This window comes from Abramis brama (genome assembly GCF_963993115.1).
Source record: "Abramis brama genome assembly, chromosome: 15".
NCBI classification, from domain to species: domain Eukaryota; kingdom Metazoa; phylum Chordata; class Actinopteri; order Cypriniformes; family Leuciscidae; genus Abramis; species Abramis brama.
Genome location: NC_139977.1, coordinates 14694297 through 14717874, shown reverse-complemented (window position 1 = coordinate 14717874; position 23578 = coordinate 14694297). Strand labels below are relative to the sequence as shown.

The 23578-nt window shown below is 38.5% G+C and overlaps 1 protein-coding gene across 1 annotated transcript; it reads left to right on the top strand.

Annotated features, from left to right (window-relative positions):
• The first annotated feature begins 119 nt into the window (after window positions 1-119).
• Window positions 120-23200, top strand: apbb3 (amyloid beta (A4) precursor protein-binding, family B, member 3). Its single transcript, XM_084138262.1, has 12 exons — window positions 120-310; window positions 9130-9317; window positions 9396-9466; window positions 11928-11979; window positions 13920-14066; window positions 14306-14433; window positions 19241-19355; window positions 19480-19567; window positions 19677-19760; window positions 21801-21916; window positions 22501-22680; window positions 22834-23200. The coding sequence occupies exons 1-12, from the start codon at window positions 262-264 to the stop codon at window positions 23056-23058; spliced, it is 1443 nt and encodes a 480-aa protein (XP_083994388.1). The 5' UTR covers window positions 120-261; the 3' UTR covers window positions 23059-23200.
• The last annotated feature ends 378 nt before the right edge of the window (window positions 23201-23578 follow it).

Below are 23578 nucleotides of genomic sequence, written 5' to 3'. Positions count from 1 at the left end.
AGAAGAGCAGCATTAGGCAACAAGACAAAGATGAGGTTGATTAGACAGCAGTGAAATTACCTGAGCGCGAAATAAAAGGGGGGATAGACGGAGAGAGGAAAAGAGGAGTGTGGGTTTTAATCCTTTTGGCATGTGAGCGTATCTCTGAGTGCAGTGGTCACCCTGTGTGTGAGTGTGTGCTGCAGAGTTTGTTGGTGGTGTTGGGACGCTTTGAACTGGAATGTATCTGAACTAACCTCAGGGGACTTTCGGGAAGACACCATGCTGGGCAAGGATTACATGCTCGCCATCATCATCGTCAACTATGACGGTAGGTACACGGATGCATCTGCACTTTCCCCTCCTCTTTGTTCTCTCTCTGCTTAGTGCACTCTCTACTACTTAGGTGTCGGAGTGAGCGGAAGAGTTTATCTTCATCTGCAGACATCGTCTGTTGTTCAACGCTCTGCCGCTCACTTATGACTTTAACCACAGGTGCTGTGTCATACTAGACCCACCCGACTTTTTGAAGACCCTGTTTTTGAGACGTTTAGTCAAACGAACTTGATTTTGCTGGAATTAATTACAAGGAGTTTTGCATCGATTGATTTTCTCACTCGAGACCAACACAATCTAAAAAAGTTGAAATTGAGAGGTTTGCCTGTTGATATTGTTGAGGGCCAGGCGTACAAGCGTTCATGGACAATGTCACCTGTGCGGTTTGTCGGGATTATGCATCTGTTGGAGGATTAGATTATGGAAACACAGAAGCATAATTTGCCCACACAACATGAAGCATTATATAGACCAGTAAACTTTCCATTCATGAGTTTGTGTGGTAGAGCTTGATATCGTTACACTTTGGAGTGCAATCACTTTGAATGATTTATACAAAGAGCTCCAACTGAAAATATTTTATGTTTATTAATAATTGTTACAGCCACCTGAGGTAGTGTCAAAGGTGATACATATTAACTATTATAGTCAAAACAACTTACCTAGTCGCCGTGATGCTAAAAGTTGCTTCCAAAAGTGTTCAAATGAAACTTCCTATGATGAAGTGATAGTGGGCTGATATGTTGAGTTTTGCTTTCAGAAGATAATATTAACAGAATCTTAGATGGTTGTGATATAATGATATAATATTCATATTCTGTTCACAGAATAGGGGATTGAGATGAAAACGTTTCAGTTGAAAAAAAGTTGACATCTTGTGGTGTGACATGCTAAAACTCCATCTAAAACTCTATTGATGAAAATAATATTGACATGTCTATGTAAAAATTATTTATTCAGAGACTACATGGAATATGTCACAACAACAACAAAATAATGTCACACCACAGGACCATTTAGTATGAACTGCTGAAGGAAAAAAGTTGATTATAATGGTGAGCCTGAAGTATACACCTAAATAGGACCCAAAATATACACTTTGTTTTATAGACTCATATAAATTTAAACCTAAAACCTTGATGTTTATAATAAAAAGGACACATTATGCGTCATGTACCCAGTATCTGTACAAAGGGAGAAACTGTCCTCGCCGCGTCCTACCCACGTCATCACTCTTAAAATAACTTCTGTTAAACACACAGAGAGGAGGTGTGTGTGAGAATGAATGTTTGTCTGTTGTCTCTGTACAAGAGACATTGAACGATGGAATAGCTTCTCCAAAAGCAAAGGCATGGACACTAAGGCACTTAGACACAATGCTGAATGCTGCTGAGTGAACGCTGATGGCAGGAGCTCCTGTAGATGTGCAGGAATCGATTGCATTTGCTGCAAATTTTCTTTACTTAATCAATTTTGTTGTACTTTCAGTTACTGAAATGCTGCCTACCTCCATGTGAGGATGTCTTCATAAGGGCGTCCTAAATAAAATGCTGTGTCTTGCTTCTTGATTTATTGAAGGCCCAAGGATTAAGTCCCAGATGGATTTTTAGATCCACCTCTAGTCTTAATCTTCCCGGTCTGACCTCACACGGACATAACTGAACTGGGATTATCTGACCACTGACATAATGCCATTGGGATTATTTATCCCCCAGATGTAGCTTAATTCTCTCTTTCTGCTTCTCTCTTTCTCTCACCTCCAATATGTCCAGTTTTGAAATCTGTCAGGACAACTTTGTCCTTTTCTTGGCTTTTCGCAATATTCCCCTTTTTCTTCCAATAGTGCCTCTTGGGTTTTTAAAACCAGTTTATAATTGGTTATTAAACAACTGTTTTTGCGTAGCAATGCAACTGCTAATACAGTGCTAATGCTAATACAGCGTTAGCACTGTGTTGTTTGGTACCACAAAAGCTGGGATATGAATGATATGAAATTCAAAATTCAGTCATTTCAGTAGGAATCCATGCAGTCGGGAATTTTACATGCGGGTAAATGATTTTGTAATGATTACAAGTTGTCCATGTGGATTCACCACACTGACCAACAGAAAGCTGCTTGGCTTGAAAGAGACTTTTCTGACTGAAAGCAGGAAAAAACAAACTGAGGGCTGTGTATACACAGGACAAACTAAGCGGACTAGAAACAGGTGTGCAACTAAATCAGTAGCCATGGTAACAAATGAAGAGCGGGAAAGTGGGGAACAAAGGAAATAGAAACAGAACACAGAAAAACAAAATTGCCATGATGACCAATAGAAAGCTTCTTGGTTTAAAAGTGACTTCTGTGTTACCCCTTTTCCACCAAGGCAGTGCTGGTGCCGGTTCGGAGCCGGTTCTACTCGCGAACCAGTTCTTTGTGTTTCGACAGCCAAAGAACCGGTTCTCGGCCAGGAAAATTGGTTCCAAAGCGGCACCAACTCTTTGCTGGACTAGAACCGTTCTTTTACCACGTCATGCTTACGTCGGGGGCTGGGGGCGGGGGTATTGTCGAACTTCTTCTCGAGCGTAACCTCTGTCTATAGTAATCCAGACGAGCAGCACAAATGTGTTCTAAACGTCTTCTTCTGACCCCAGTATAGGATCGCAAAGCCAGGAGAAACATTTGCAGAAAGACAATGTAGTCCGTCCTTGTAATTGTTATGCTTGAAGTTGGCGCAAGCGTTTCTGGGAAAGCTAAGACGTAGCCTATGGCAATGTACACAGTGACGTAACGACATCGTTCGCTGGGCTCTCTAGTCAGTGGAAAAACAAACAGGTTCTGAGAAGGTTCGCAAGTTGAACCAACTTTGAACCAGCACCAGTTCCGAACCAGTTCTTCTTTGGTGGAAAAGGGGTATGTGAGATGTGCTTCATACATTTCTATACAGAATTGACATTACACAATGGACCAATTTTGCCCCCCAAAAAATTTACTGAAATGTTTGGTAATGTGATGCATCTTAAGCCTGTAGTGTAGAAGGGTTATAACCCAGGGTGACAGCAACTCTAACCAAGTTAAGAGTAGAGTAAACACTTTTCGGTACTCTCTCTCTCTCTCTCTCTCTCTCTCTCTCTTTATTGTACATTCGTCTCAGTGTTCTTTACCTCATACTTCAGCTTTACTTTGAAAGTGGTTGAATTAGAAGGCGAAAAATCTATTGATTGCAATCAGTGCCTTTTATTACAGTTGTTTCAGTGGCTCATGGGAGTCAGGAGTGGTCAGTTCTGATTGGCCACATGAGAGTTATCTGGTAAAAGGCACAACTCAGACATATTGTTTTTTTAGACTCTTTAGTTGCCTGTGGTTACTCTCAAATGTATCTATGTGTCCTGTTTACTATTCAAGTAGTTTTCCGGAATAATTTCAAAAATTTGTGGTGCATGAATTGCAAGTATCAGTGTTAATATTGCTTAAACAGGTTTAACGCCAACTCATATGTCTTGTTGAGGAGAGGTGCTATTACTTTTCTAAGACTTTATGCATACTATAGGGAAAATAAGACCATTTTTGTAAGCAGCCACTTTGCAACACCCAAGCAATCACCCAGAACACCCTAGCAACTGCATAACATGATAGCAATATGCTTTATACTATTCAGACTGTATAGCAATGGCCTGGCAACCACCCACAACTAGCATTGTGCGCAGGCAAGCACTCTTCAGGAAATGTGCTCGGACATTAAACTCTGAGATGCAGAGTGCCAAGTAATGAACATGTATTAATGTCAGACTTTGTCAGCATGATGCAACTAACAGTGAGGTTTTCTTGCACCAAATTGGACACAATTTGAGTTTGACACAATCATTATATAACAGTTTCTGTAGGGACTGATCAGGCAGTGCAGTTTTTCTCAGCCTTGAAGTTGTTAGTGGGTGCGTGATGGGAACTGCGGCACCACCTACGTGCGAAAAGCTGTGATACCACAATTACGGGAAGTGATGCCGATGCCGTGTACCCTTAAGACTTCATAACCCACACTTTTTCTTGAAACCACAAACAGCATTTGAGATTCGTATGTCTGCAGACAGTATTACATGATGTATCATGTAATATAACGTACATTACGCTGATGGTAGCATGGTTGTCATTTGAAGTAAATTGGCGTCAGAATGACAGATGAGTTGTATATTAGCAAATTATTCCTTCTTGTAATATCCATCAATATTCATCTGAAAAATCTGAGCCTGAAAAAAGTGATAACCAATGAGGCATCTGTGTTTCAGCATGCATCCACTCATTGCACTTTTATTAAAACTGCCTTCAGCTCCAAACACCGACAGTAAGAAGACAGCATTTCAGGTGCACCGAATGGGGACCAGAATTAGACTGAGAATAACCTTTATTCTTACTTCAGCCTTTTTCTCCCTGTGTTTTATTTCAGCTGACAGCACAGCTAGCCAGCCCAAAACACTAAAAATGTCATGGTAACACAGTGCGATTATTAAGGCCTGTCAGGAGCGGAGACGAGGGGTGGCTTGTGAAAAAGAGGAGTTCGATCTGGACGTGATTGATGATCTCTTGGGAGGGCCGGAGACACACAAACATTCACAAAAACGTTTATATGCTGCCAATGCTTGAAAACGCTGGAAAACGACTTGAATTTCACTCTGTTAAAAAATCTGTACGAACCCTGATAACAGTCCAAGCCATTAGATAAATCAGCTTATAAGTGTAAAAATGGTCATCTAGTAAGCCTCAGGACTGCAACAAGTTTAATTGGACTGAAGCAGATTTGAGGTGTTGGTTTAGAGGTTAAACCCACAGTCTTTTGTGTTGTAAGATTATTGTGGCTTTAACAGGATTCTCCAAGCTCTCAAATCTGTTGAAAGCAAAGGTAAGTGAAAGCACATCCTCTCCTCTTCACTTAGTGCCAGTCCTGTTTATATCACACACTCTCAGAAAACATACACTACCGTTCAGTTGTTTGCGGTCAGTCATCGAGTTTATGAATTCATACTTTTTTTCAGAAAGAATAAAAAAGGTAGGTATGCATACACATTACATTTTTGTAAGTTTAGAAAGACACTTAATGTGGTACAGTATCAATGTTTGGACATCAAAGGTTCTAAAATGTTACTCTTTTTTACATATATGTACGATAAAATCATAACTGTGTGCATTGTAAAAAGATAAGTTCTTAATATAACTACACAAATACAAAAAAGTCACGAACTGTGATGCTAAAAACAACAACAGCTGCATAAATAAAGTCAGCAAACAACAAAACAATAAGCCTGTAGCGCTATCCACATAATTTATTCATGTTGCAATGCATGCTGAGAGCTCACAGATCAGCTGTTCAGCATAATGTGAGTAAAAAGGTCCAATATATATTGTCAAGCACAGCTCACAAGAAATCATTTAAAAGCCAAACACTCGTACTGATGTGTGTAAAAATCTATTCTGACTAGTGTATGTAAATCATAAGAGCTTCCTCAACAAATCAACAATTTACATGTATGTGCAAATGTCATTTGTGAAATGTCACTATGAGACTGTCATTGAATGTCAGAGGCAACTCTTATACCCGTGCTCAGGCAATCTCGTGTCACTACTGACCCAGTTCTAGTACCACACACACACACACACGCACACATACAGTCTTGTTTTCTCCCCAAACGTCCCCTTCAGTCTCCTGCATTGTGTTTTTTGTGAGAGTGGACAGGGCTCTCCAGATGCATTGTGTTAAATGATTCTCTCAGGCTAGAGATAAATTCAGGCACATATAATTCAGCAGACAGAGCTGCTCTTTCCTGCTTGCTGTTCTGCCAGTAGCCCTATGCCTTTGTCTGAGGCACTAAATCAGAGACGTGACGGGATGACTTTGACACACGTAAACACTGTAAAAATGCTGTCATTTTAGCAAGAAAAGAATATGAAAATGCTACAGTTAAAACCTGCCAATTGGTTCTAACAGTACTGTAAAATGTTTGGTTGATGAATTGCTATATAATGTATACAATTTATTAAATTATGTAATATTCAACATGAAAATAAATTTACAGTAAAATATTGCTGAGGTTTTTTTTGTTAGTCGCCTTATATTTTACAGTGAAAAACAACACAAGGACATTCCTTGAGGTCCCTATTGCATCACAACTGATTATATTTTATTTACATAGTTTTGTTTTTTGCTATTTATGTGGATTAGGGTCTTTAGTGTTACATTTTATGTTGTTTAGGTCATATTCATTTAATTATTTTAGTTACCTGATGGTGGTTTGACTTTGTGTGACATTGTGCATACACAGTGATGATGAGATGATAATGAACAGGTGCAATGATCTAATGCGTGTCCATGACAACTGATGACTGGCGGGAAACTAAGACAAAGAAATACATGTGACTGATGAACACAAACTGAAAGTCCAAGAAAACAGAAACTAAGAACAAGCAAAACTACGTGCGTGTGACAGATACTAGACACTTATTGTTAGCTGAAAACATAGCCTAATACAATTATTTAATACTATTTAATAAAATAAAAGATGGCAAGCAATGTGCCCACCTTTGCAAATGACAGTCATTCCAGTTCTGTGAAAATGTGTTTCTTGCTGAGTTCTTCATGCACAATTTCCATGTAAACCTAATAATAGGTTTATTAACAAAATGTAGATTAACAAAAATAATCTGTAACACTTTACAATAAGGTCTCATTTGTTAACATTAGTTAACATGAACTAACTGAACAATATATTTTTACAGCATATATTAACCTTTGCTGATATTAGATGAAGTTTTATGTAACAAAGTTCGGGAGGAGCATGTTGAGGTAATCATCCAATCAGCACAAGAAGAAGCCAGTATAAATAAAGCCTTCCCTTACCTCCTGTCTCATGACAAATTTCTCAGCATCCCGCCACCACCCCATCACCTCACATTCGGCTGGGTCTGCTCATAGATACCTATGATCTATACATTCATAGGGGGGAGTACTCTGGGGTCGGGCTGAATTCCGAGCTCGGAGCCCTCCCCCCGGACAGCAAGCCAAATACGCATTATAATATTACATCAGATTTCATTAACATGTGAACTCGTGAAATAATAATCGAATTAATAATCTCATAAAATCTAATCTAATTGTTCATTGTTTGTTTATGTTAGTTTACAGTGCATTAACTAATGTTAACAGATATAACTTTTGATTTTAATAATGTATTAGTAAATGTTGAAAGTAACATTACCTAAGATTAAAGGAGACATATCATGCTTTTAAATTGTTCCTTTTTACATATAAATCATACATTTGTAGTCTATATAAAGCGGAACTGCAATGCTTGGGTCTGAATTCCTCATTATTATAGCTCCACAGGCCCCTTTTCTGATGTGCGTCTGCCTCTTTGAGACACTTCATACCCCGCCCACACTCGGTTCAACTCCACCCCATTCGGCCATTTTTGTAGTTTGATAGCAGAGATACGATTATCTAGCGGCACAGAAACTTTTTATTCACACGTTATTAACAAAATGTCAACAACGGAGACTTGTCCAGCCAGCCTTACATGTTCGAGCCAGAGTCGGAGCTGGAGCGAGATGAAAATGAAGACGACGAACCTGTAGAACAACGTCTTCATATGGATGTATTGCAATGGTGTGTACTGTATTTACACATGAAACTTTGGTCTTCCGACCTTTTACCACCGTGTCGATTTATTTTGATTAATATGTGCGAGGGAGAGAGAGCAAGACAGCGTCTAGTTTGGAGACGGTGATGTCTTGTTTACACTTTCGCCTGGCTCTGAAGAGAGAGAGTGAGCGCGCGCGCGACCGGGTCTCTCTCTCTGCTAGTTCTTTCAGTTAAACATGCGCCCTGTCACGCGCGGCAGTTCATCTACATTAAACGGTGTAATGAAGCGTGTGGGTTACTACATCCAACAACCGAACATTTTAACTTACCCTCTCGTAACTTCTGCATCCTTTAGCTTGGACTACAAAATTGCAGCGAGAAATAAAAATGGCGGATTGCTCGAAGTGTTGGGCCGGAAGTCGATGTCCTTATTTGGCAGTTCCGCTGCAAATACTGTGACGTAATAGTTCAAAAAACGTCATAGATAACAGAAAAATCGGAACAGGTTGAAAAATATGACCAAAACAGAATATAAAGATATCAACGAAGCACCTGAAGAGAATAATTGCATATTTTCTGTACTTCTAAACACTCCAAATATACAACACAATGCATTTAAGGGCTAAAAAAGTGCATTTGGCATGATATGTCCCCTTTAATAAACCCTGTATGTATTGTTTATCGTTAGTTCATGTGCGAGTAACACATGGAATTCACATGAAATGTCAATAACACATGAAACCTTATTGTAAAGTGTTACCAAATTATAAATACAGTTTTAATGTATTTACATGCCATAATAAAATCCAATAACAGATACAGAAGTTACATATAGGAAATGTTTGTGTGAGAGGGACAGGGTGATGGAGTAAGAGATAATACAAATGAACATTAGTCCAGCTCTTTTTTAATAAGACAGAGCTGCTTTTAGATCTGACCTCATTTTGGCTTGTGTCATGTGGGCAGATTAGGGCCTGGTCTGTCTCTTATGAGTAGATCTGAGCCCATCACTGCACTGACCTCACCCCAGAGTGTGTGTGTGTGTGTGTGTGTGAGAGAGAGTGTGAGGGCTGCTGGCTCTGTGTTGGGAATTGTAACATGGCACATTTTTAAAGAATCTTGCATGCTGCCCTCAAACTAGCATGTGAAATGTTTATAAAATTTTATTTCAGGTACGGATTAATCCAGTAATCCATTCTCTTTGCAGATAACATCTGGAATGATCAGAGTCTGGAGCTGGATTCGGATCTGCCTCCAGGATGGCGCACTATACGTGACAGCACTGGCACCTATTACTGGCACGTGCCCACGGGCACCACTCAGTGGCAGCATCCCTCCTACAGCGCAGAGGAGGAACAAAACACCATTAACGGCATCACTGCCAGCCAGATCAAGGTGAGATACTCTGATCTGTGTGTGTGTGTGTGTGTGTGTTTCTGTCAGTCATCACATCTCCACTCTTGATTTCTTCAGACTGCAGTGGATGGTAGGCGGGATTCAAGAGGACGACTGGCTGAAAACCCGCTACCCTCGCTGAGCGAAAGGTGAGGGAATCGCACATACGCTGGAGGTCGTACGGCTGAGGAAAGCTTACAGTTGTTTCTATGAAACTAGACATTAAAACATGCAAACCAAAATGTGTGAAGCTCAATATGATTTAACCAAGTTGGAGATGCTCTTGGATGTTCTTGGAACATCCTTGTTGAAATAAAATTATTTCATTAAGATTAGGATAATAGGCTTGTTGTCAGCTATTTCCCTATAATTTTAGGATTAGGAATTTTCCAGGTTCGATACAAGGGGTTGTTTGACTGAAATGTTGTTCCAGAATAATGACTGGCTGATTGTATAATATTCCACTTATTACACAGCAACTTGACTATTTTTTTATTTTTTTCACTGTCTTTGTCCCAGGCACATTTTTTTTGATAGCCTGTAGTAAAAGAAAATCACTGATGAGATCTTATAAAAACCTCAGTTGTTTCTCAGACAGCAATAAAAGTAAATCGAGAGCAGTTTTTTAATAAAATCTCCTGCTTCTCAGATTTTTCTTGTGAAAAAATACCCCAGTAATTAATGTTATTATATGCTAACTGTCTCATTCATGACCATTTTTATGCCTCCTAAGGAATTTGAGGAGAAACATCTGAGCCGAAGTTTAAACAGAAGTATGAAAGAGAAATGTCTAAGCTATATCGTTTCCCTCTGGGCAGTTATACCGTTCATCAGTCCGTTTTTGTAATCACACCATGTCGTGTTTTTGAATCAAGTATTCCATAGCGCAGTGCAATAAACAATTTCCATTTATGTGCACACATTTGATAAAAGTCATTAGGAACATGTTTCCCCGAGAAGACATTCACCAAGCCACAAAATATTTTGTTAACCCTTAAATACATGTTTTGCCAATCATCGACCCGGATCTATATCTAACATGGATGGATCTCTAACTAGCGCAATAGTATAAAACTCTCCTGATATTTTAACAAAAATTACAAATGAATAAAATAAAGAGTATTTCGTTACCTTTTGGAACTTGTAAGGGTTAAATTTGAGCAGTCATCAGATTAAATTAATGTTCGCGCGAAAAATTATACTTACACTATTACATACCTCGGGTCACTAGCTACCCTATACACATTTACAGACTATTAATTAGATTTAATTAGATATTTTCATTAAAAAAAATTCTTGTTATATTGTTTATAATGAATGGATAAAATACTAATTATAAGAAGGTTGATGAAAAAATGGGTGGGGAGGGTAGTAAATAACATCCCAGGTCACTTAAGACCTGAGGTATGTGTTTAAGGGTTAAAAATGTGTCTTCAACAAATTTATCGCGATTGTTTTAATGTGTTGGGTGTAGTAACACATTACCCATGGACTGTGTCAATTTGCATTCTTGATGCAAATGAAACTCTGGCACAGCTTAGCAGCCAAACACACAAACAAGTTAAGCCAAATTCTCCTTCTGGTGCTCTGGAGATAAAAAAGCACCTTTTCTTTCCTTCATTTGTTTACCCCACTTTTGAAGCCTGTAGACATCTAACTGAACAAACACATTCCTATACCTGAAGGTGGTATTACCTGAACAGATGTCTTCTCCGCTGAAAGAGGCTGAAGTGTTCTTCAGACAGCCAGTCAGGTGTAGACTTTACAACTGTGGGACGGAGAGTAAAACTTTAACTTTGGCTAACCTCCAAACACTCTGATATCAGGCCATGAGGCCCCAGTCACGCTAATGCTTGAACATAAGCGAGCACTCACCTGGGGAATTATGAACGCTGAGAAGAGTTATTTGTAGTGCAAAACATGGTCTTTGCCAGTGAAGGACAAAATACTGTACACACAAGTATGTAACAGGCTGGAACGCGCCTTTATTTAGTGCCATGTTCGTCATTGACTGACCTTTCCAATGACTTTGTTCAGCGAGCTGTGATTGGCTGCTGCTAAGTTGTTTGGGAATTGTTGACAGCTACAGGGAATGCAATTACCTTCACATATATTGTCAGCACCTTGAGGTGGCATAACACAACAGAGCGCAGAATTATATGGCATGTTAGGTTCAGATACCATTGATTGCAATTTTTTATGTATTAATTAGTGTAATAAATTATTATTTTATTTATTTGGTTTCTACCGAGACAAAGTCCTCAATAAAGGACTTTCTATTTTATAGCTCTATTCTATATAATTTTCCTCTGCAGGACCTCTGTTTATTACAGGGAGGAAAGTATGCTCAAAATGCTCTGGACAAAGCTGAGTGTGATAATTATAGGGGCTGTTTCTTGTTTATAGGACAAACTAACCCAGCGGTCTAAATGGGCTTTTCTAGAGCATAAATTAAAGTGCTTTCAGTAGACCTCCAAACAGGAAAATAAGTGTTCAGCATCTCAAGACTTAATCTGTATTCCTATTTTTTTTTTTTTTGTCTGCTGAAATGAGCCCAGTATTTAATTATGGGTCATTATCATAATGATGTGCTCTCTTGCTCTGCTTCAGGCCCTCCTGGCAGGAAGAGTATTTCTGTGCCAACATGGATCCCGACTCCAAGGTAGAATCATGCTGTGTGCTGCCCTAATACTGTTCAACATGTACAATTTATGACTGTTTTCTCTGCTGTTAGTCACTGTGACCCACATATATCACACTTAAGAGAAAGCACATGCTAAGGTAACCACTGAGGGTCAGAGTTGGAAAGCAGCATTAATCAGAGCATGTTTAGTGATTCAGTAGTGTGTATATGTGCGTGTGTATGTAGAAGGTGGGGGTGCAGGGCTATGACCTCTAAAAGCTCAAGGGATGCTATTTTAAGACACAGCTTTATTGAGTCTGTGTAAAATGATCCTTGGCAGGGTCATAGATGTATGCTCTGTACAAAACATTTTGACTTTCATCAGTCACCAGGCTGGTAAACAGTAGCTTACTGGTCTGATTTCCTACAGGAGTTAAAAAAACTAAACTAAACTAAACCCCAGGATGCTTCAGGGGGCTTGTCGTTATAATATGTGTACTGTGAGTCATATTTGCTAAAAGCAAGAAACATAAAACATCTTACCTGTAATCACTGTAATATAAATGGATGTTATCCAGAATGTCAACATGAACTGCATGCCAAATGTATGCAACGCACCTACTAATTAAATTATTAAATTAAAACAATTTTGATAAATATCACTAAATGACTTAATTGACACCAATTGTGACCTTATTTATTGTGTGACTAGATGGCTCACATTTGGCACTTTATATTTAGACTTTAAAATATATAAATATAAATATAACTGTGTTTGTGACCATTTAGTTGTGACTTTTTATCTTGCAATTGTGACTATTTCTTTTAATGGCAACATTATTTCTTTTAATTGTGTGACTACATACAGTAGTGGCCAAAAGTGATGTCTGGAGGGGATATTTGATTTTAATGACCCTACAAAGTCTGATTAAACCATAAAAAATATGAGGAAAATATTTTAAATATGAGGGAAGAACAAAACACTAAACTTGGTTAAGGTGTTTATCTGAAAAAAATATTTGGCAAAAAAGGCAAATATGTGTATACATATGTATGCTTGGAAAAAAATAAAAAAGCTCACATGAAAAAGCATATTTTGACTACAAGTTATTGTAGTCAAATAACTGACTACAGTTATTAATATTTCATTGATTCTCTCTTTTTTTGTTGTTGTTGTTGTTGTTGTTGTTGTCATCGTCGCATGTTTTTATATATTTTCCCCTTTATATGACATCCTGGCAAAAAATGAAGTCTGCAGAATTTGGCATGTTTAATTGTGTTATCAGTTATCAAAAATAAAACTGACTCCAAGCACAACTACACAAACAAAATCTTTAACAATTTTTTTAATAATATTTGAATAAAAGGTGAAGATTCCTAGACCGGACATCACTTTTGTCCACTACTGTATCTCTCAATTGCCACTATATTTCACAGTAACTTTAAATGCAATTGTGACTTTATTTCTAGTGACTTTTTTCCCCCTCATAATTCTAACTTTATTGCCCGGTATCACAGACAAGGCTTAGAATAAGCCAGGATTAGGCCTTAGTTCAGTTAGGACATTTAAGTAGCTTTTTAAAACGTGCCTTAGAAAAAAAAAACATTACTGGAGTGAATCTTGAGACAAAACAAGGGCAGTGACATATTTTAAGTTATGTCAGTGCAAGTTGCTTTCAGATAAAACAGCTCAAACATGCAAACATTTAGTCTGGGACAAGGTTTAAGCCTTGTCTGTGAACCCGGGCACATTTCTCACTGTTGCAACTTGTGTGAGAAAATGTGACTTTAAATCTCACAATATACCTTTTTTACTTATGTTAATACAAAGAGTGGAAAGGTTTCTCTGAAGGATTAGGGAGATCCAATTCACTATTAATGCCAATGGATTTAGCAACAAGTGTCAACATATTTTGCACTATATATTTTATCTATCTAAAGTAAGTACTGTTAGGAGAATCTTTTCATTTGTCTTGCAGTGTTTTGCTGTGCGTTCTCTGGGTTGGGTTGAGATCCCCGAGGAGGAACTGACCCCTGGCAAGAGCAGTCTGGCGGTGAACAACTGCATCCAGCAGCTCTCTCACAGTAAAGCAGAGGGCCGGGACGCAGTTGGCGCCTGGGGAGAGGTGAGAACAGCCTGGACTCATACACACGTGACCTAGAATAGATGAGATGTGCTTAGCTGGGGCCCACCAATGTCCTTGGAGGTCCGTTGAATTCATTCAGACAGGCTTAATAGCAGTACTAGCGTGCTAGACCTGTAATAGCACAAACCATTGTTGCTACATACTGCTGCTGAGTGTTGCAGGATATATTTTGGTCTGTCCATTAGCTTTTTTTTTTTATTGTGTTTGGGTGTGTTCAGGGTCAGGATATGATGATGGTGCTCAAGAAGGACACTCTCAGTCTAATGGACCCTGTGGACCGCAGCCTCATCCATTGTCAGCCCCTAATCAACATCCGTGTATGGGGGGTGGGCTGCAACAATGGCAGGTAGACTGGCCTGTGCTATTCTTCTATTTCTGGGTCTAAAATTCCTCAGTTTTTCTCCTTTTCAATGCTATCACACAGAATAAAATGTATGTATGAAAATGTATGAGCCCGCTAAATGAAAAATGGCCTATACATCAGTTCAGTTCCTCATATTTCCTCATGCAGTGACAGGCAGTGGCAGGTTTTTGAACACACAGTGCTTTTTTTAATTTACGCCTAGCGAAGCCCAGTGTAGCTCGAGTTTCGGTTTCCTGTAAAACGTAGAGCCACTAATGATGAGTATTTGCAAACCAAGCTATAATAGGAAATGTTTTGCATGGACTGTGTTGCTTTTGTTTTTGATTTGTGTGTTGTTGAAAGCTTTAATTACTAAATAAAAAATTACTATAAATTACTATAAAATTGCTGGCTTACGCAGAGAAAGAAGAGTAGCTCCCCTTGTGAAAAACAAGTGCACTTAAATGTATTGAATGTGCACTTGTAGTGTACTTCAAAGTACACTTTTAAAAAGTATAAAAAGTAAAAGTAAAAACTGTACTTGCAGATAATATAATATTAAAGAAATAAAAGAGGCTTAAAGAGAGTACACTTTCATGACAGTGTTTTTTTAACAAGTTTAAAGCGCCAGTCTGTAACTTTTTTGGTTTAAAAATTATCCAAAATAAATATTTGAGCAGGTACATAACCAGCCAGTGTTGAAACTATCTTCTTGCCTTAGCTCGATTCAAAACGGTAAGCTTGTAATAATGTTTGTAACTCCAGTGGTACTGGTGGATTTCCGTGGGAAATTCGAGCATGTCTTTGCGTCATTACGTCACATCTGTACACATAAAGAATGTGCCTCGGCTAGTTGGCTATATTGCCTGTGAGGATGCTGAAGGTGGAGATTAATAGCCTTTTCTCACAGCACTTGATATAATTAAACTTATCAATTTGATGGCGGATCCAGAAAGGTTCAAACGACAATCACCAGTGACAACTGGAGATTCACCCGTTGTAAAATACAAAAGACTTCGGACTTCAGAGTGGCTACAGAAAAAAAGAGACTGCAACCGGGCCCATGCGAAAACAAGGATAAATATCGGAAGGGCATTAAATGTAGTCACGCAATGCTGATGTTGTTAACATTAACAATTTGAGAAAAAAGTATAATTTTTACGGTTTGACGGGATATGATAAGCGATCGTTAGATTTAATCAGCGTGATTTACTGCAATGCTTTTTTCCCCTTAGTTGGTCAGAACAAAAGTGGATGTTACTTACTTGTTCTGATGACATTTTCCGGTGAAAATTCTTATGTTGGTCATACTTCCAAAAAGTAGAATCTGTGATCGCGAATGCCAGTATCCACACCAGCGTGGTATCCACTGACAGCCGCACATTCTCCTCAAAACATTGGATTCACCCGCGCTGTGCCGTGCCGAGGCACAACCCACATAAAGCTGATAATTCCGCGAATAACTGCAATTGCAGATTTCGAACAGAGATGGCGATAAAGAGGAAAAAACTACGGACTGCAGCTTTAAGTACTTTATGATAATGCCACCTTTTATTTTAAAATACATTTTAAATACACTTATTTTGATGTGTTGACTCACATACTAAAGAACATGGAAAGTACTTGATTATAATTTTAACTGTAGTGTTATTCGATTTTGCATTTAAAGTTAATGTATTTTAAATGATTCCGTATGCTCGTTTAAAGTATATTATTTCTGTAATAAGTACTGTTTTTAAAAGTATGCTAAAATTAAGCGTAGCATCAGTTCTGGCAGGTCATGTCAGTCAATCAGTTGACACTCAGCTCCACGTTTACCTATAGGAATACGACGCCTATCACTGTATACATATATAAGCTCCTTCAGTAATATCAGCAGCTATCGCGTTTACCCGCATTACCCTCCTCCATCCCCAGCTCCTCCTGTCATCAATCAGGATTTGGCATTGTGATTCCCCTTGAATCAGAATAAATTCTTGAATTATGTTGTACATTAAAATCTTTATTAATAATGATATCTGCAACACATTCATGTTAGTTCTGTTCTGTTTACCCTAACGGGGGTTATTGCTGCTCTCCCTGCTCTTATCCATGCTAGGCTGCATGGATGCGCAGGGAGTTCTTGCCCAGAACAGAACCATACCACCAATCCAAACTGTATGCTAACTGTCAATCATATTTGACGATAGTGGTCCTGACAGAAGTGTACTTCTTTTTCACAAGGGTCTATAGCTTGCTAAAATATTCCTCGCTTCTTTTGCATTATTTGAACTATTATTAACCTTTGTTTCCTTTTTCTTGTTTAAACCACCACTCGTGAAAACAGAGACAGGTAATAACTGCACTTGTTTTCTTTTTTCAATTAGATCTAGAAAACAGTGATGTCTCGTGATGTTGTGAAGTAGTGCTCCTCAGTAGCCATATTTTCTTTCATTTCTTTACTGTCATGCATCTCAGGTTGTGCAAATTGTACTAAATGCAGAAAGTATAATAAAATTACAAGTGTACAAGTTTTTTTTATTTTTTATTAACCGATGGTGATAAATGTATTTAAATGTTTGCTTTACTTCGCATGTTTTAGAAATACCCTCCCCTGTGTTCAAACAAACATTAAATGCAGATGATTCTGCCATGATGGACCAATCAGAGTCACAGTATTCATGATGTTTTGGGGTATGTCAAAATTGTTTGGACATAGGGGGAACAGATTAGTTTGTAATGGGACCATCACTAGAGCATGTTGGCATGTGCCAATGACATCATCTTTTCTTTCATATTGTGAAAATGTGCTTTCACAATGCGATCGCAAATCCAAAAATAGACCCTGACTAAGTATAAAAGTGGAACCCTGAGCTCTTTCATCAATGAGATCTGCAGGGGCTGCTACGATGACTCTATAGTCACACAATGAAGGTTTCCATCTGTCTCTTTTCTAACCAGATGATCTCATCTGTTATTCTGTTTGACTCACATGTTCTCCTTTAATAGTTGAGAGTAAACGAGTGCTGGATTTCACAAGCATCAGTATTCTGTGCGAGCTTGAGCTGCACGCCGTATGAAGCACCACTGCTCTACATTTCTCAAATGTAATATTCATGAATAAAACATTCTCTTTGAAGAAGCCAGAGCATGCAGCTTTTGGTGTTGAAGAATCAGAGGGCCTGCACCGTTGCATTGCATATAGAATTGGAAAATCATACTGCCCAGAAATGCCGATCGATCTGTATTTATAGAACATTGACATGTGATATTGCCGCGAACAGTCAGCTAAGTGAGACTTTCTAAGGTTAATGTGAGGAGATTTAGTGAATAACAATTAAGGTTGAGAGATTAGAGCTGGTTTAGCATCACTTTGTGATGAATACCCAGCTGGCCGATGTCATTTTCTGCTTGCAAGGGTTTTTGTCCTATTTTTATTTTAGCCCTATTCTTAGAAGGGCTGGTTCCTACTGTGGCCATCCAGCATGTTTATGGCAAAGTCAAACGCAATTCATCATGATGCCATAGCATGGATATATATATATATATATATATGTATAATGCTTTCCACAGAAATGTTCAACATTGATAATAATAAGATATGTTTCTTGAGCAGCAAATAAGCATATTAGAATGATTTCTGAAGGATCATGTGACACTGAAAATAAAAGAACATTTAATTTTACATTGAAATAATATTTCACAATATTACTGTTTCGAGCCAGGAGGCCTTCCTGTGTGGAGTTTGCATGTTCTCCCTGTAACTGTGTTGGTTTCTTTTGGGTGCTCTGGTTTCTCACACAATCCAAAAACATGCAGCATAGTTGAATTGGAGACACTAAATTGTCCATAGGTGTAAGTGAGAGTGTGAATGTGTGTGATGGAATGTCCACTTTAGACATTTTACTAACAATAAGTAAATTTGCAACTACGTCAACTGCCAGTCATTAGTAAACTGTCTACTTAATATCTGCCAACACTGAATTTTGATGGTCCCTCAACAGACATTCTGACTAAGTAACTTTGCAAGTACATGTTAACTTATTCTAACCCTAACCTTGATTCTTTAAATCTACTAATACTCTAATGACTGGTAGTTGACATGTAGTTGCAAAGTTACTTATAGTTAGTAGAATGTGCTTAAAGGCATAAGGGTTTTAAATTTACCTCAATCCAGATCATCATATTGAGTTCACACTCAATCCAGATTCTAATGATCTGGATTTAAATTCAATAGCTTAAATACTAAACAATTTCAGTCAAAAAACATTGATTTCTACTCTCAGACACACATTCACTCTTTCATGCCACAAACACACACATACTCAGCCAATCACAGTTCTTGCCTTAATTCATGATCTGCCGAAGCCATGGCTGCGGTGATATGGTTGAACAGATGAATGGATGGGTGAACAGTCCAGATGGATGAACACATGTGATGTTAGCATTGTTAGCGGATAATGTCAGTGTCAAAAGTGACATGCTCCTGCATGCACTGGTCTTAGGTTAGCAGTTAGCGTTATCCCAGGCCTGGAGGTCATGCACGTAACCGCCCCAGCAACCAACACCAACAGACATGCATGGTTTATTGAAATAAAGTGTAACCTAAAAATGTAATTATTTTAAAACAAAATACCATTAACCATTATTTTCATGACCATATATATGACTACATGTGACTTATATATAACATTTTAATGTGGATATTATGTTATGATTATGATTATGTTATGATTATTATGATATTACATTATGTGTTTCTATCAGGCTGTTAGAATAAGCATGAAAGTCACTGTTATGAGTATTTACTCCGTTCTCCTGGTATCCTTAGGGACTTTGCCTTTGTGGCCAGTGATAAAGACACCTGCATGCTCAAGTGCCACGTGTTCCGCTGCAACGCTCCAGCCAAGACCATCGCATCTGCCCTGCATGAGATGTGCTCCAAGGTAAGATCACATGATCCTGATAAATCTGTTGTCATCATTAACATTAGCATTAATATCATTTCATGGTCAAAAATGTCCACATTTCAAAGATGGTGGTTTGTTTGTGATCGGTCTGTTTCCACAGATCATGGCTGAGAAGGCGGTGCAGCAGCCCTCTATGGCCCGTTCTCTCACCATGGAGAGTATCTCCCCAGAGGACTTGCCCCTCCAAGGTAAAACAACTGCCTTTTTGAGAAAGTGGCGTCTTTGAAAGCAAATTGATTGGTTGACTCAACTGCAAATTGTATTCTTTCATGAGACTGTTTGATGTGTGCTTTCCAGTTGACTTCTTGGAATCAGTGAGGCAGAGGGTGCAGAAGTTTGAGGTGGAGTACGTTGGAAACCTGCCTGTATCCAGAGCAATGGGTGAGTGTGATTTGGGCCATTCAGATATCTAATTGTAGAAGGCTGAGAGCCGTGGGAACGGAGCGAGGCCGGTGGCTAATGAGCGTCACCTGCACACCACTCTGGGAGGATAAAAGGAGGAGTGATGACAGTGAAGGACAAGAGAGGACCAGGCCTGGACTTTATGTTGTGTTTTGTTATGTTTGCTTTGTTGCCCCTTTGCTTTCTTTTTCTTTTACTTACTTTTGGATTAAAGTGTATGTTGAACGTTTGTCGGTTCCCGTCTCCTTCTTCCCTAAACACCCTCATTACACTTATAAACCACTTTCACACGTTTTTTTAAAATTTATTTTTTATATATATTCTCTGAAATACTCTTAAACCTCAGTGCCAAACACTTCATTTTTGGCAAATGCAAGTATTTCTGCTCTCAAGTTTGAATTAAAATGTCGCATTTAAAACATTTTTAGTGTCAAATATGAGTACAACATATTGTGGATCCAATTTGGACCTGTATCAAACAGTTTTAAGATGAAGACAAAAACCTTAAGTTTATAAAGATTTGGCCATTAAGATTAAGATCTAAAACCAGGTTAATTATTACTTTGGTGGCTGATTAGAGACCTAGAAACCCTAGCTTAAACATCAAAGAAAGTCATGTATACCACCTGAGTGAATGTGATACCACCAAGTACAAAATGTTCTTGGCTGAATCAACATCTTTGTTGATCCTGGAACAACATTCCAATCAACCAATCAGATTTGAGGGACAAGTTTACAGTTTATGTCAAGTTTAGGCTTTTAGGGTTAGGTGCTTCTACATCAGTGTTATTCACCTGTCATTTCCCTCTGATTGTAGGGATAACTTAAGGGTAGGGTCAGTGGCGTAGGTTTGATTTTTAAAATTGGTGGGGACGGGGACATCAATATAAATATATTTTTAAGTTTTGATCGAAATTATTGCTAAGGATATATCAGTGTCACTGGATATTGGTAGGGACACGTCCCTAGCGTCCCTACTAAATTCTACGCCCCTGGGTAGGGTTAGATTTAGGGGTAGGGATTAGGGCTGCACGATGTGTCGTTTAAGCATCTATATCGCGATGTGCGAATCCACGATAGTCACATCGTAGGATGTGCGATACATGCTGTTGCAGTTGATCCGTGATTCATTAACCGTACGGGCCAGCTGCTCCCTGGCATGTGATTCGCGGATTAATTGCACATCTTAACCATCATAGAGTGAAAGATTACATTTGCATGTGTTTTTAAGTCCTGCCAGTTTAACAGCTAACGAACTAATGATTGCTTTGAACCGAATCAATTTAATGAATGGTTTAAAACAACTGACCTGTCCAACACTGAACTCACGAGACGTCTGAATTGGTGTATAAAAAATCTGTAACACTTTACAATAATGTTCTATTTAAACTATTTAACTACATTAGTTAACATTTACTATTAGTAAACTGCACTTCTACAACATTGTTAATTTCAACATTTAGGCTATAGCCTTATTGAAATCAAAAGTTGTACAGTATGTGTTAACATAGTTAATGCACTGTGAAGTAACATTACCAAACAATGAACAGCTGTATTTTTATAAACTAAGATAAACAAAGATTAATAAATACAGTAACAAAAGTATTGCTCATGGTAAGTTCATGTTAGTTATTGTTAGATACATTAACTAATGTTAACAATTCAAACCATATCCTAAAGTTACAAACAAATAATTTACTCTAATTTAAATAATACCCTGATGTTTAAATTATTTAAAATGAGAATGTAAGTGTGCTTACCCCATATTTGTTTGTAAGAAAAAATTAGATTAGATTTAATTTCACATCGCAATATACATCGCAGAAAAATAAAATATCGCAATGTAATTTTTCCCCAATATCGTGCAGCCCTAGTAGGGATAGGGTTAGGACTACATTTTCAGACAGGAATGTTGTTCCAGGATCAACAAAATATGTTACTTAGCAAAATCACAGGGACCTGCTAGGGATGTTTTGTATGGGTTTGTGGTTAATGTGTTTTTCATGTATATGCTGACAGGAATGGAAGTGTTGAACAGAGCTATTGAGAGTATCATGCACTCCAGAGACAGAGATGAGTGGGAGCCGATAGTCATCCATGTGTCTGATAAAATTCTGTCTTTATGGAGAGGAGAGGTGAGAGTATATACTAACTGACATTGAAGTTTTGACTGTACTTCATTTGCATACTAACAGGCTATGCTATAGAATACTTGTGTACTTCATACTGTACGAGTTGTACTGTATACTGCTTAATGTTTAATAACAGTTCACAAGTTTTATATTAGTATGTTTGATGCTGCACCCCTATATGTTTTAGACATGTGGGTTTCTTCTGTTGGTATTTTTCTATTGCATGCGAAACAGTATTTATTATGCAACGATGGGTTTCAAAGGGTAGTATGCTACATTGCTGTCACCAAATAATGTTTAATTCAATTCATAATTTGTGTGAAAAAAAAAAAAAAAAAAACTTTTGGGAGTTTAAAATAAATAATCACACATGAAAAGTTCATTACACATGAAATGGAAAGTCAAGTCGGGTGCACTTCATTTTTTGGGTAGCCTACAGTGACCAGTGCAGTATGCTCTGCATGTGCATAAGGACACTTTACATACTTCTAATAGTACGCTATTTACTGCAGTAATAGTATGAGTAGCATGTTGTCTTCACACATACTACTGTTTTCTTCACTTTTTCCCCTCTTGCTTTATTTCAGGATGGAGATGACCCATTTTGGGAATGCCAAGTACGTTACTTAACTTTCCTAGGTGTGGGTCATGACACACACACTTTTGCAGTCATAGTGGATGCTGGAACCCAGCGCTTTGAGTGCCATGTATTCTGGTGTGAGCCCGATGCTGGGATCATCTCTGAGGCAGTTCAGGCTGCATGCATGGTGAGGCAATGATACATTTATTTGACTTTCAACCCTACATAACTGACAAAATATCCCACACTTAAGTCATAGTTTCATAGCATCCATACAGAATTCAATGCAAAATATACCACGTCTTCTTAAGTATTTCTAAATGTCTGCTGCCCCCTTCAGGTCCAATACCAGAAGTGTTTGGTTGCGCAGACTCCTCCTGTGAGGTCCAAAATGTGGCGGGCCGGCTCCAAAGTCAAACGAGCCAACTCCATGGACGGCTCCAGCTTCCCGCTCCGACACCAAGGACACACACCTTCCAAAATGGCCTCTCCCAGCGTGAAGAAGGGCATGTTGGCATTTTTTGAGACATTCCGTAACAAACAGTCTGCCGTACCCACACCCTAACAACAGCGGTTCTGGGAGGGGAATGGGGCCTGATGGGCTTTGAGGGGGGGTGGAAGATGAAAGGAATGAAGAAACATGAAGCTTAAAAAAAAGTATCCTTTGCCTTTGGCATTTTTAAAAAACAATTTAACTTAAAAACTGAAGTTCCCCAGTATGACCGCACAAAAAACAACCCACCTAATTGCCCTTAATAACAGTGTTTTTGAGGATTGACATATCTGAATGTAGGTGTGCAGAACAGTGTTTAAATGACATTGAGGTGCTGTGCTCTCACATTCCAAAAACTGAAAGAACACCAAATGCTCTGCAGTTCAAATGCTGTTATACAAAAGTTAGTTCCTGTCCTAAAATTTGATTGGTATAACACTGACAGACACCAACCAACACCAACAGACATGCTTGTCTGGTTTTGACCACCTGCTGTTGGTCGACGCTAGTTTTGAACGTTCAGTCGGCATTTGTCGGGTCATGGAATGTCTGAGAAGTGACTTACTGTAAACTAGTGCTTGTCGGTGTTGGT

Excerpts from the sequence above, each read along its gene's own strand:
- apbb3 (XM_084138262.1), top strand. The coding sequence starts at position 262 with ATGCTGGGCAAGGATTACATGCTCGCCATCATCATCGTCAACTATGAC. Across the intron at positions 9,467-11,927 it reads CTACCCTCGCTGAGCGAAAG|GCCCTCCTGGCAGGAAGAGT; the intron begins GTGAGGGAATCG and ends GCTCTGCTTCAG. Across the intron at positions 19,356-19,479 it reads TGCATGAGATGTGCTCCAAG|ATCATGGCTGAGAAGGCGGT; the intron begins GTAAGATCACAT and ends CTGTTTCCACAG.